Here is a 15,710-nt window from a genome sequence, read left to right on the forward strand (position 1 = left end):
ATATTACTTGTTTTTAAAATATTAAAAGTTCGAGTAATTGTATCTGTGTATGTGAGCGTTGTCAATAAATTAAGAAAGTTCTAAACATATATTATTTTGTAAAGTTGTAATCACTTTAGACTAATCAAAAAATATAAAAATATTTTAAAAAAAAAGTATTTTATTAAATAGAAATGTTAAATTCATTTGAAAATAATTCCATATATGTTAATTGCATTTATATTTAAATGGTTAAAAGATGATGTGTTCCACAAAATTTAAGAAAAAGAAAATGCATTATAATAAATAAAATGAAAGCAAAAGGATGTGAAGTTTGTTTATTCATATTCCAACTTTGTGATGCCACCTTTATTCCTTATCTTCAATAAATAGGTACAAAATATATGGGCCTCCCTTGTTCTTTTCCCAAAAAGTTGTCTTTTGAAAGCTAAAAATAATTTTAAAATATTATTTTTTTTATTATTTAATTCTTGGCTAAAGTACACAAATGATCTCTCGATTATAGAAAATTACTTTATTGAGTCACTCGACTATAGTGTGTTGCTTCGTTGAGCCCACGACTATTAAAACTTACAAAATAGTCAGTCGACTTTTTATATGTTCTAAACTCGTCATTTTCCGTTAAAAATTGACAGTCGTCTGAGTTGGACGTTAATATGCTTGTTGGAATATGATAAAATCATATTTTAATGATGTCTACTAACATCGTCGTTGGTGTCAAGCACTGACTTGATGACATAATATTTCAAACATTGACTCGACAATATGATGTAAATAGAGACTTGATCCAAAAAAATACAATTCAAACAGTTTTGGGATCATATTTTTATCATATCTTAGTGAACAGGTTAACGACCAACTCAGACAGTTGCCAATTTTAAAATGAAGAATGATGTGTTTGGAACATATGAATAGTCATATAATTATTTTATAGCTTTTAGTAACTGATGACTCAATAAAGCAATACCTTATAGTTGGAGAATCATTTTGTAATTTTCAATAATTAGAAAATTCAATAAAATAATACCCTATAATCGGGACCATTTGTGTACTTTACCCTCAATTTTGTTAATTCAAACTCAATTTAGGGAGAGACATAGTTTATTCAGACTTAAATATATGTCAATTTATCTTTACATAAACGGGTGCATGTAGTTGATATTTGTTGAAACAACATAGTCAATGCAAATTATACTGGCCGCATAAACTCGTAAATTTTGTATACAAAACTTACAATATTATCAAGCGAAATTAAAGAGAATCTGTTGAGATGTTTACCCACACAAATAAAAAAAAACAATATATTAAAAATTACTAAATTATATGAACGATTTTTTTCAGGTAGTAGAGTGATTATTAAGTAATATATGTTGAGAATTTTCTTAATCAATTCATAACACATACATCTACCGACAAATATTGCAATCATTTGATGGATTTATTATATAAATGATTATTGTTATATTTTTTGACAAATATTATTATTAAACTTTTAAAAGTTATAAAAATTATTTAATATTTATAAAATTTAATATTTATTATAGAAATTTAATATATTTAATTATGATCTTATTAACAGTTTAATTAAATTTAATAAGAAATTTATAATAATATAATAAAATTTAATGATTATTTTAACAATTATTAAATTTATAATCTAAACTCTCTTTTTAGCATACTTCAAATGTATTTTAGTAAAAGACGAATACTATCCGAAAATTTCGGATACCTAAAGTAATGATTCGTATCCGATCCGAAAAATTCAGATATCCGAATATCCGGATTCGAATCCGAATTTTTTTTTGTGCAAAAAATTTAAAATACAACAACATAATAAAAGCATTAATCAACATAAAATTAAAAGTTTAAGTACTAAAATTAATAATTTAGATACTAAATACATAAATTATCCTATTGTTATTCACAATCTTATACTAAAATAACATTTAATAATCATAAAATTAATGCTCCACTTCACTCCACGTTTTTACTATATTGTATTGAATCATAACTATTTATCTCTAATGTATATATTTTATTTTTTTATCATTTACATTGCAAATAAAATCCAAATCCAAATTCCCAATCGAAGCGTTTAAGGAATTTTGGTTTCTATTTCTTTCTAAAATAGAAAATTGTAACCATCCTTATTTCTTTGGAACCTAAAAAAAGTCGTGTCCATCTCTGGGGCAGCCGCTTCAATTCAATGACCAAAATCAAGTCCTGGTCATATGCTCGAGTTGTTCAATGACTGGTTAGATACCTGGCATACAATAATAGAAGACAACTGCAACCAACTTGAAAAAAAGAGTTGGAACATTCTGTGTAAACCATGAAATTAAATAGCTCCACTTCAAACGTATTTGAGGACTGCATATAACGAGTCTTTCTATAAAACATAGTAAAAGCAGAAAACAATAGGACCGAACTTCACAAGATGTTCATATTAAAAATACCACACAAGAGTATTAAATCTCAACAACATAATCAAATCAACACAAGATGTTCAAAATAAAATACCACACAAGAGTATTAAGTCTTAATAACATAAAAAAAGAGATAGGATCATTAAGTACTTAAAAATTTCAAAGTTTTGCCATCAAAACACAGCACCAGTCTAGCAATTTGGATTTAACTTTGCAACCAAGAGCATATCCACCAAGATTTGAAATATATTTGCCTAAGAAATCAGATACCGATGTAAGGTTCTAAATCAAAAGGAACACTGAGAAGAATTAGCTTTCATGATACGGGTCTAGGGTCATGCTGGTACTCTCAACTGCCAGAGAATATTTTAGGGGTTTTACGGTCATGCCGGTACAGTTCATATGGAGGGTTGAAGGTTGATTCTTAATTAAACTTCGTGTTTAACCTCCCCGAGATTCGGCCTATGTTTAGGATAGTTTTGTACCACCCTAAAGAAGGTTCCTACATACTGGAGATCCAAACCAGTAAAGTAATTATGTTTCTTCCATAAAGCAACTCATATTCCACAAACATACAATCCTTAGACTCACATTATAGAAATCTCTGATGCTTGGCTTGATACAATACTAACTATTCATGTTTTACTTAATCTGAAAAAGATTCGGCATCTAAAGTTCAACAGGATTGAATCCCTAGAAAATATGAAGTGATTTCGTTGATTTCTAAAGTTCAACACCCTACCCTCTTCTTTTTCATAATTAAATATTTACCATCAAACATGAAATCAAACTCAAAGCAAGAACCATTAGAAAAATTGCAAGAACCGGTAGAAGCTGAGATGGTGAAGGTAGCTGGCTTGCCTCTAGCCACAGGATTAGGTGAAATGCTTTGAAGGGTGCCAAAGTCGCGTAAGAATGTAAGAGAAATAATCAGGAGTAGGAGACGATGAAAAACAGAGAAATGAAATGAGGATTTGAAACAATCAAGCGAAATTTCGGGCGAGAAGAAAAAAAAAGGAAATGGCACAGGCAGAACAAGGTTTGACTTAGCCCAAACAGCTCTGGACTAATAATATAGCCCAATTTTTTTTCGGATTTTCGGATAATCCGAAACTAGATTTTGCTTGATCTGTATCCGATCCGAAAATCAGAAAAAAATTCGAATATCCGATCCGAACTATCCGAAAATTGAAAAACGGATCGAATATCCGAATTTTCGAATCGGATCAACGGTTCAACAGATCAGATCGGTCGGATTGAATTTTTTTCACACCCCTAACAGTGGTAGCTCCAGAGACTCGAATTCTGTTTTTACAGTGAAGCTTAGGGGAAAAACCAATAAAAAGCCAAAAGAAAAAGGTTAAATGGAGGAATAAAGCGGAAAGCAGTTCATAAATGCAAAGCAAGCCTGAGATCTGTAGGATCACGTGGTCTGCACACTGACGTTTTTTGTACCCGTCGAAGTTAAAAAAAAAGAAACTCACCAATCTAATGGTGGGTGAATTGAATGAACACCAACTAACGGTGGATAATCCGCCACCAACTGAAAAAACGCCGTCGTCTACGGTGCTCATTATGGAGAATAAAAAAGAGGGGCAAAGGGTGGTCATATTTTGTAGCTGTGTCTACTGTACTGACGTTACCTGCTACAGCCTGTTTTGATGTGACAACTCCTAGCCTTCTCCACACGAAATCTCTCACTGCCTACATCCGGTAAACGGTAACCCTATTTCTTTTCCTTTTCTGACCGTGAAGTTTGGCTTTTTTTGTCACAATAATGGTTTTTATTTATCAAATTATTTCCTAAATCTATATTTGAGATAAATATACCTCAATATAAAAATACAAAATGATAGCGTATATAATACGTGGGTGATGACTATAAATAAATTGATGTTATTTTTTGAAATTTTAGATTTGAGTTTTATAAATATCTCTGTGATATGAACGTTCAATATCAAATAGTTGAAAATTATATATAAAACAAGGGGAAAAGCCCAACATGCCAATATTTATTCTCACTTGACGTGGACTCAAATAAAACGTTTTTATTACAATGATATTGATGCAATTTTACAATATTTTTATAATCCAGGATTTAAAACGTAATTATAAAATAAAATTAAAATTTAATTTAAAAACTTAATGTTTGGATATGGAATATATGGGAAAAGTCGTTTTGTTATGGAATCTAATTAATTAATAGATTTGCTATCATGAAAGCAAAGCAGAATATAATGAATTATAACATACATAAAGCTCGCAAGAAGTTGATGTTGCAAGTTTAAGGATTATTAAATAATTTTGTTAAAAATAAATAAATAAATAAATAAGAGCTTGAGAATAAAGGTTATTTAGGCAAATTAACCAATCGGACCAAAGGGAACTAATTGACAATAAATTTTATTCCTAACATCGATTGTAAAATATTTTTATTTAAAATCTTATTTGAATTTGTGTCATTAGTTAATAAAGTATAATTATAGTTAGGGTGTATATAAACATAATGTTCGACGAATTGTTAGTGAGTCGTTCGTATAATGTTCGGTTATTGAGTTAAATAAACAAATAAACAAAATTTTTGTGTTCTTTTAATAATTAAGCGAACATGAACAAAGATGTGTTTGGTTAATTTATATTCACGGACAAACTCATTTATAAGCTCATTTACTCGGTTTTCCTTTTCCTTTTTATTTTTTACATTTAAAATATTGGTAAAGATATAGACTAAATTGAACGTAATGTAAACTTTGGATCTCAAACTGTGAAGTCTAAGGAACTTAAGGACTAGTGGTATAGTTTCACCATTTTTTATATGACTTGCAAATAAAAGGGTAAAAATGTAGTTTTAGCTGCCTAACATTAAACAAAAGTTAAATGAACATGTTTGTGAATGCTAAACAAATGAACACCTTTAAAATCAATCAAACAAACCCAAAAACAAATCGAACATGAATATCTTTAAAAATAAACAAACAAATACGAACATAGCTTTATTCGTTCAAGTTTGTTATTTACATACCTAATTACAGTTAAAAATTAAATGGAAGAATACTTTCTAAAAGAATGATTAATATTATTGTACCTATATTTTTATAATTTTCAATAAAATAACAAAAAATAAATATTAAAGCAATAAAAGTATATACACATTATTTATCATTGTTATTATGATTATTCATTCAATGATTGTTTTTATAGACACATGTTACTTAAATAAAATATTTTCTTCCATGGATGTAAAATTTATCAAGTCCATTGTTGAATCATAATATTGCAATGCAAAAGGTATTAATTTGTAAAATCTTATCATTATTATCATCTATCGCTCTCCTTTAGAGGCGTTTATGAGCCAAGTTAGGTTTAAATTAGATTTTCACATGAGATTAATAAATTTTATGTTTGTTCAAATTATTCAATTCAAAATACGAACTTAAAGTTTTACCTGTATCATTTCCAGCCATCACATTGTGTTTTCTTCTTCTTCTTATGCATGTAAAAATTAATATACATTTTAATATGTATATTGTAGTATTATGTATTATTATAAATTTAAAAGTATGTGATATAATGTATTGTAAGCTTAAAAAAGTGGGTTTGGTCAAGTTCGAGCCTTAAATATTAACATTCAAATCTAATGCACATTTTCAATGGAACTATTTTTTTAATCTCATCTTAAAATTTAATATTTTCGTTAATTTTTTTTAAAATTTAAACAGTACTCTGAGATAGGGATGAACGGAAAGGACGAAAAGGGTGAGTGAGAGCAATCGCCCCTAAAAATTTTAAACTTTTAAATATTTTTCCATTGATAATTTATTTTCACAATTTCACAACTTTCAAAAATTTGTCTTCTAATTTAAAATCATGCTACTTTGAAATTGGAGAGATAACGCATCTCCACATCTATTACCATCATTTTGAGATAAATATGTGAAATTTTATTTGATGCGTTAAAAATATTAAAATAAATTTAGATAGAAATGGTATAAAATCTAAATCTAAATTAAATTGAAATTTTAAAAGAATTCACCTACAAAATATACATAATTAAACTCAAATTTGAAATCTTAACGTTTTCAAAATCTTTATATTACATGTATTGAGAGTGCGAGTCCAAAATCCAAATTAATTAACATATGGCATTTATTTATTTATTTATTTATTCGTAATATAATATTATTTTTTAAGATTATGTAAGATCTCAAGAGAACAAATACATTTTAAATTGTTTATTGTAAGGTTGGGATGATTCACATGAATTCTTTAAAGCCAACTTGACTTAATCATTTCTCAAATTGGCTTTGAGTGGGGACTAAACTTGCACCCCATTTCCCTTCATAAAGATCCTCCCCTAATTCCAACTAACTCTAGCCTTTGTGTTCCTAAATCAAATTCAAGATCAATATCGAATATAAATATTTAAATTTTATTTCTTAACAACATTAAATCATTATTTATATAATATGATAAATATTAAATAAAAATATTAAAAAATAAAATAGCATAAATCCAACAAATATCACATAATATAAATTATATTTCAGAAATATATATTTTCCAAATAATAAATTAATTAAATATGCTCAGCTTTTGGGGATTTTTGCGTCTATAATTCCTAGGCATAAATGGGACCAGTCCTTTTCATTGAATTCTTGTGTTTCTCAATAATATGGACTACTTTTCATATATATTAATTTTATAAATATTAAAAATTAAAATTAAATTCGTTTTTGAATTACGTAATCGTCCACGTTATTTTCGGTGTCTATGGGAGAACACGACACATTTTACGGGAGCGTGGATTTCGTGTGTCGTGGATGGCGTGTGGGTTTAGCGCGTCCAACACCAAATAGTCGGCGGCAATTGCATTCCCATAATGTGAACCGGCTATCCCCGGTAAAAAAACCAAAATTCAAACAGAGTCCCACATTGGTTATTAAATTAAAGGTAAACTACGCCAATGGTCACTGATGTTTAGGTAAGTTTTCGTTTTCACCAATAATGTTTCAAAAAGTATAAATTAATCACTAACGTTATCATTTGTAATAAAATGATCACTAACCGTTAAGAGACGTGACGAAAAAATACAACTGAACCGTTATTTACTGAGTTAGATCGTTGACGGCCATTTTAACTAACTCTTCTTCTTCTTCAACCCATTCCCCCAACTTCTTTTTCTTCACTTTTCTTCTTCATTATTTCTCTTCACTCTTCTTCTAGACTGCAGAAGTTCTGAAACCTCCATTTTGACCGCCATTTCAAAGGTTGTTATAAAAAGGACTCGGATTTCGTGGCAGAATATTGTGAGGTAAAATTAGTTGTTCTTGTTGATGATATATAGAGATGAAGAAGCTGTTTTTCTTCAAATCCTCCTCTAGCAGTGGTAACGGTAACGCCGTCGTTCCTTCACCGTCAGCAGACAAGCAAGTTTTATGGGAAAACACATTGGAAAGTGGTTTCAATGATCAACTCGGTGACAAGGTTGAATACAGTTTTCTCAGTCTTAAACGTTTCTTTGGAAAATCTCAAAAGCAAATACCGGACAACCCTAGCTTTAGCAACAACCCAGCGGGTCTTCGAAAGAGTCGTTCTTTGTCATCAGCAGCCTTTCTTGTTGATGGTTCGGGACAAGAAGATGTTCCTTCCTCGTATGATCAAAATAGGTCTCTTAATATTACTCCAAATCAACAGTATGATCAATCATCTCGGTAAGGAATTTCTGCATTTGATGTGTTTGTTCGTTTACAGAGTGTAAGAAGGATTGATTAGACCTTATTTTTTTACTTGTATAAATCTAAAGGTATACCAACCTTGTTCTTGTGGTTTATTCCAGGCGAAGAACTCTGACCCCCGAGAAAAAATCTAAGGCTAAAAGATGTGAAGTGGTAGCTAATGGTTTTGAGAGGCCCGGTCCTTCTAGTTCTTCAAGGATACGCCGTGATTCATCGGGAAGCTCTTCCTCTTGCTCTAGCAATATGTCGAGTAAAGTTGTGGACCGGTATATTGATGGAGAACAGCTGTAGGAAAGCAGTAAGTCCAAGAGCAGTTCGAAAATAAATAATCTCCGAAATGGTGGTGGGAGGCTTCCTACACGAGTTCAATATACAGATCCTCCGTCTCCAACAGATAGTGTCAATGAGAAAAACAAGTTTAATTCATTTAGGGAAGCTAAAGGCACGCGTCTTCAGTTCTCGTCTAGAGACTGGGCGGAAAACGGATTCGGACATGAGTCACCTCGGATGATTGCAAAGAATGTGATTGAAAGGCTTTCACAGACTCATATCCCAAGATCAAGTTCAAAGGAATTTGATCTTCATATTTCGATCACCACTGAAGATGTATATGGTGGATACTTGCATGGATGCCCAGAGTCCAAATCGGATGTGTTGGCCCAAAATGGTTGTGCAATGGACGAGCCTTATGACAACGATATTGGATATGGTGAGGATTTCTCTGGCTTGGAGAAGCAATATTGTTTCTTTGGGGGAAATTCTAATGGTTTGAACTCTTCAGAAACTGAAAAGGAAACAGATTTGGAGTTGCAAAGAAGATCTAAAGAAGCTGATGAGGGAGTTTTGCTTCTTTCTGAAGCTCTTGAGCAGGAAAGCTTCCTTCGTAACATTGGATTTAATGTTTCGTCTCTCGTTGAGACCATTAGACGCCTTTCAGAGGACAAAATAAACCTGGCACTAGAGGTTTCAGAACTTCTGCAGTCTAGAAGAAGAGTGAAGAAAAGTGAAGATAAAGAAAGAAGAAGAAAAGTGAAAAAAAAGAAGATGAGAATGGGTTGAAGAAGAAGAAGAGTCCGTCATTTTGACGAATTTAATTCAACAGATAATGATCCAGTTGTATTTTTCGGCACTCATCTTAACGTCTATTAATGGTTAGTGATTATTTTATCAAACAATAACGTTAGTGATTAATTTATAACTTTTAAAACATTAATTGTGAAAATAAAAATTTATCCAAACATCAATGACCATTAGCGTAGTTTACCCTTAAATTAAATGACGTTTTTATCACCCATCCTTTTTAATCTTATCATATTAATTAGCGATTAACTAACATATATAGAATACCAAAAAGGAATAAATGCCCGAATATAATTAAATTTAATTGTAAAAACTTTGTTCTCTAAACATTTCTATCAATTTCAATTTAAAAATTAATAATAATTGATTTTTTGTTATACTCATAATAAATATATGTCAATAAATTTTATTAGACATTCCATTTATTATTTTTAAAAATAATAAATTACTTGATAAACATTTTTTATATTAATCGTTTTATTCATGATAGAGTTTTCTTAATCAAATATGTCAAATGAATGGTTGATATGAGATATGAGCTGGGAAGCAGACAAGTGGCAGATGTGATCCGTATTTGACACGTGTTGACGTGGAAGGTTTTTGATCCTATTTGGTGAAAGAAAATATAAATAAATAAAAGAAAAAGGCAGTTTTAATTTTACTTTTCGTGACTGATTTCCCAACAGATTTTGCCTAACACGCAAACCTTTTTGCAAATTGGTGTTAAAAGCACTTCGGTATTGTAGGGAATTGTGAAGTTTTATTAATTAATATATTTTAGTACATAACTTATATTAATAATATTTTGTAACATAATTGTTGGTGATTAATTGTTTAAATAAAAATATTGTGATGAACTAAAAAGTAAGCAAAATATAATATTATAAACCCTAAATCTAAACAGACCCCGTTAAAATATTTTGTAACATAATAGTTTAATATGATATAATTTAAAATATAATACTAATATAAATAATTAATATATATAATACAATCGACATACGGATTCTGAATATTCAAACTTATTAATATTTATATACTACGAACGTTAACGTAATGAAATTTATATAATTTTAAATATAATAGTTTAATATGATTATAATTTATAAAATAATGAATGCACAGAATGCAGTTTATATGATGTCATTATGTATATTTACAGCCAAGATACTTGTATAATTCAAGGGTTTGACAATGTTATTTGATTGGTCCAATTTCGGTTCGAACGGTGGCTCTGTAATTCCAATTTACTTGCTCTGGTGCGGAAATTGGGTTAAATTACATTAGTTTACCGACTTTTACTTTAATATGAAGGAAGAAAAACATTGAAATCATGAGTTCAATAATGAAATTTAAGGGTGTTAGAAGTAATCCATTATCGTTAATCGTAATCGCAAATCGGTATAATCATTACGTTATACAAATTAATTAATCGAACAATTAAAGTTAAATGATTTTGATTAATTGAATCGTTAAAAATATTAGTTAACCGTTATAGTTACAATTATGAATTTTGATCAAATGATTAATCATCGGTTAACTGTTAAAAATTATAATTAATTAATTATATTTATTTAAATAATAGAATTAGAAATAAAACCAAAATAGTTTCTTCCTATTTTTTAGTCATCATATTTATCTTATATAGATCACATTAAATCAAAATTTGTTAAACTTATATTTTGATATAATAATCGAATGCAAAATATTTTTTAACTTAATTGTATTTGTTCAAATATTTCAAAAATAATTCAAAGTACAAATAAACTTGAAAAGTATGTTTCAAATGTGTTTCTACTTTTTCCAAATATTTTCAAACATTTTATCTATCATTTATGCACTTTAAAATGTGAATTTAATTAGAAAAATGAACAGTATTGACAATGTTCTTGTGGTATCGATACTAATCTTATGAGTAGTACCAATACTCTTCTAGTAATACTGATACTACCATTTGTTTTTAAAATTGTTTAAATTCAAGAATGTAAAATTAATACAGATACTCCTAAGAGTATTGATACTACTTATAATTGTAATGTCGATACTACTAGGTATAGTACCAATTCTCCAACTTCCCCACTGGCTAGATTTTTGAATTTAACACATGTAGGTACTGATATTGCAAAGAGATGTACCAATACTAATTTATCTAGACAGATTCCAATGTTGAAATTAACAACTCCAACGGTTGGAATTCAACCCCAACAGCTCCAGACAGCTAAAACCTCATTCCAACATATAAAAACATTTGGAAAAGGTTACTACTTCTGTCTAAGCTTAAAGATCAAGAGAAAATAATCTTAAATCTTTATTCTTTCAATTTTTTTTACACAGTGTATAGAGCTAATTGAATATATTTTGTATTCATTATTTGTGAGTTAAATCATTGTAAACACCTACCTAAAGTTGCCTTTTTGTTTACATAAAACAAACCTTGTAAAAGGGGATAGATTTTAGTTGAGCAATAGAAAAATCATAGTTGTGAAAGTTACACCTTATCCTTGAAAAGGTAAGAATAAATTTGTGAATTTGTTAGAAATTTTTAAATAAATCGTTATGTAAATTGTTTATATTTCTTTGCTTTCACACCAAAATTTTTAAAGGTTAATTCACGTCATTTAACTTAATTTAGTTGATCCAAAACGCCTCAATAATCTCAACAAAAATAGATGAAAAAAATACCCGACTTTAAACTGTAAAATATAAATATGTACATTAGATTTTAAATTGAAAAAAAACCCTGAGTATACCTCATAATATATATATCTATAATAATAGAATGTATCTACAAATAAATAAGATTTATACAAATATATATGTTTATATCATCATAAATTTTATGAATTTTTTAAATTTTCATTTCGTGTTGTGTTTGAAAAAAACTGTAATAGGTTAACACGTAATCAAACTGTTAATAACGATTAATCGTTAATAATTAATTATTTTTTAATGATTAAATTACGATTAAAAAAATTTAATAATTGTTATAACAATTAATTGACCGTTTAAATTAAACAATATAATTAATTGACCATAAATCCTCTAATGAAATCATACTTGTTATTTTCACTAATAATTTAATATATTGGATGAGATCATTGACTTATCGAGAGATTTTATGACAGATTCACATAATTGAAATATCAACATCTGAATTATTTTTAGATCAGATCTTTTATCTTCGAATTTAATTAACAGCTTTAACTTCTTAAAAAAAAAGTAAAAGTAAAAGTAAATTGTAAAATTTAAATTTATAATATATTATTGGTGAATATATATTAATGAAAAACAAAACCATTAACAGTGATTATTAAATATAATGTAATTATTTTTTACGACAGATAAGTTAATGCTCATTACGTTAATATTGATGCATAATGAGTTAAGTGGTGGTTTAAACGATAAAGAATAAGATAATTAATATATAATCGATTGGTTAGTGGGATAAGACAATAGATTCTTTAAGTAAGATTAGGCGTTTGAATTTTGACCTTAGTGAATAGAGCAAATTGAATTGGGAGGGTCGTTCTCGCCTCTGCAGTACCTGATCTAGATTAGTCGATCAATAAATCGAATATCAGTGATTAATTAAAAAAATAAAATAATTAAATCGACGATTTTTATATTTATTTTTATTTGTATTAATTAATCAAACAATTTTATTTTTATTAAATAATTAAAAATAGTTTTTAATTAATTTATGGTGATTACAACGTAGTATTTGTTTTAAAGATTATCAAATATTTAACAATGAAAGTCCAAACACCCTTGTAGTCTTTGATGCTTGAACCTATAATTTATAAGAAAAATTCTATAACACTTGTCGAGTGAGCATGAACACTGTTAACGATGAGTATCATTAAATTAATTTATAAAACATTAAATTATAAAGTACTAAACGTATAATTGTAAATTACTTAAAAATCTATATGTAATATAATCAAAATAAAATATTTATAAAACATTAGTTTTTAGGGTAAACTATACTATTGACTACCTAATTATTTACCCCTTTTTACTTTAACTACTAATTTTTCAATTTTGTCAATCGGGTCACCTAACTATTTAAAGCTTGTCAATCAAGCCACATACCGTTAAATATTAGCGGAGGAGATGATAGTTAAAAAAATTTGTGTAATTAATCATTTAGTCCTTATTACTTACACATTATATTAATTTGGTCATAACTTTTAATTGATTCAATAAATTTAATCCTCAATCAGATAGTGACACGTGTAACTATGTGATTGAATTTTTTCTTAATATTTTTATTTAATTTAATAATTTTCATCCAATCAAATGGTGCCACGTGTCACAAATTGAACTAATAGAAAATAAGTTGAATCAATAACTGTTGGTGGTGGGGTTTGAACCTAAAACGTGAGGAGAGGAGGCAAACGCCCCAACTACTGGGCTGCACCATTCAAATGACAAACCTATCACGACATAATATATATAGTTAATGACAATAAAAAAGTGAAAATGACCTAATAAGAACTCCAACATGAAATAATTGAATAATACGATAATATGATATATATATACAAACAAATATTATAACTGATTAATATGCGAATTTATTTTATTTATATTTTAAATCATTTTAATGAATTTTTTTTAATATATTATAATTGAATTATAACGAATAGTTTTGTTGACTTAGAATTTTTCTGATAGTTGAGTGCTTATCGTAGTAAGCATTTTAACTTATTCATTAACTTGTTTATATCCCGGTTATAGTAAGAATTTTATATTTTATTATTTATTCATTATATATTTGAAGAAAATTTTAGGGGAAACTTGATTTTATTGAATTAGTCTACTTTAATATAGAGTTGTTAAATAAAATTAGAATCCGATCGACGTTATAATATTTTAAAATATAAGATATGATACATTTCAGTTCAATAAAATTAAAATAATAAAGATAATTTATTAATTTAAAATATGTAAAATGATACATTTCAATTATAACATATTAAATTCACTTTTATTTTAATTTTTGCATTAAATGTGATCTAAAATATAAATAAAAATATTCATTTATTAATCAATTATAATATTTGTTTATATATATTTTATATTTTCATACTATTCAATTATTTCATGTTATAGTCCTTATAAAGTCATTTATTACCATTAACTATATTATAAATTATATAAATTATGTTCTGTACACAAAACAAATTTAGTGGTCTAGATTAGTGGTTAAGGTGTTAAATTTTTCAACTTGCATCTCAGGTTCAAATCCCACCAACAATGGTTATTGATTTAATTTATTTTCTATTCATTCAATTGGTGACACAAGGCACCATTTGATTGGACGGTAAATTTATTAAATAAAAAATATTTAAAAACATCGAAGCACACAATGACACATGTCACCATTAGATTGAAGATTAAATTTATTGAATTAAATAAAAGTTATGATCAAATTAATAAAATGTGTAAGTAATGAGGATTAAATGTGTAATTATATAAATTTTATTAATTGTCATGTCATCTCATCCGTTAATATTTAAAGACAGGTGACTTGATTGACAAGATTTAAATAGTTAGGTGACCTGATTGACAAAATTAAAAAATCGATGGTTAAAGTAAAAAAGGATAAATAATTAGGTGGTCAATAATATAATTTACCCTAAAAACTAATGTTTTATGAATATTATATTTTAATTAAATTACATTTAAGTTTTTAATTTGTTTATAATTATACATTTAATTTTATAAACTAATTTAATGGTGCTCACCTGTAATGCTCAAGCATAACAACATCATTCAATTTATAAAAATAACAGTCATTACTTTAATTATTAATAAGATACTTTGGTTTGCTAAAAAAATAGTTATTTTCTTGTATATTTGTATCGGTAAGGAAATAGTTATCATATTCAAAATTGTCATATAAGAAAATGAGTAGAATACCTGTCTCTTAGCTGAAACTTATTAGATTCTGTTTTAGATTTGAATGCATAAAATAATTTAATTTTAAAATTATATAATTTATATTGTATAATGTTTAGAACGAATATTTTAACGCCAACTTAGGCAAACCCACACGTTTCGGCAGCATATGTCAGAACCAACCGGGAGTCGTCGGTCGAGGTTAGGACAAACCGAGGTACTGGAATTTCGAATCAGCAAAAAGTGATAAGAAATTTCAAATTCACAGGGCGGTTGCAGTTATTTCCATCAAGGCTTAACCTCATCGCTCCACGTACACAAGGGTTGCTTTCCTTTGTTGTTCTGGATTGCGTTTCTTGGTTATTGTCGCAAGCCTTTTTAAACAGTTGTAACTGTCCTGTCAGGTGATCAAGTACCCAACCAAACACCCCATTTGAATTTCACACAATTTGAAATTCAAGTCCGACGATCCTTGCTTATCGCGTGGAACCACTTTCCTTTAGATTCTACTCATTTTAACAATTTAATAATTATTTTTATGTTTTTTAAAGTTTAATAATAAAAA

General features: G+C 27.9%; 1 protein-coding gene across 1 annotated transcript; it reads left to right on the forward strand.

Annotated features, from left to right (window-relative positions):
- The first annotated feature begins 7,610 nt into the window (after positions 1-7,610).
- LOC120140551 lies at positions 7,611-9,179 on the forward strand. Its single transcript, XM_039155523.1, has 2 exons — positions 7,611-8,137; positions 8,263-9,179. The coding sequence occupies exons 1-2, from the start codon at positions 7,773-7,775 to the stop codon at positions 8,450-8,452; spliced, it is 555 nt and encodes a 184-aa protein (XP_039011454.1). The 5' UTR covers positions 7,611-7,772; the 3' UTR covers positions 8,453-9,179.
- The last annotated feature ends 6,531 nt before the right edge of the window (positions 9,180-15,710 follow it).

Source organism: Hibiscus syriacus, unplaced genomic scaffold, assembly GCF_006381635.1.
Source record: "Hibiscus syriacus cultivar Baekdansim isolate YM2019G1 unplaced genomic scaffold, ASM638163v2 tig00110785_pilon, whole genome shotgun sequence".
Classification (NCBI taxonomy): domain Eukaryota; kingdom Viridiplantae; phylum Streptophyta; class Magnoliopsida; order Malvales; family Malvaceae; genus Hibiscus; species Hibiscus syriacus.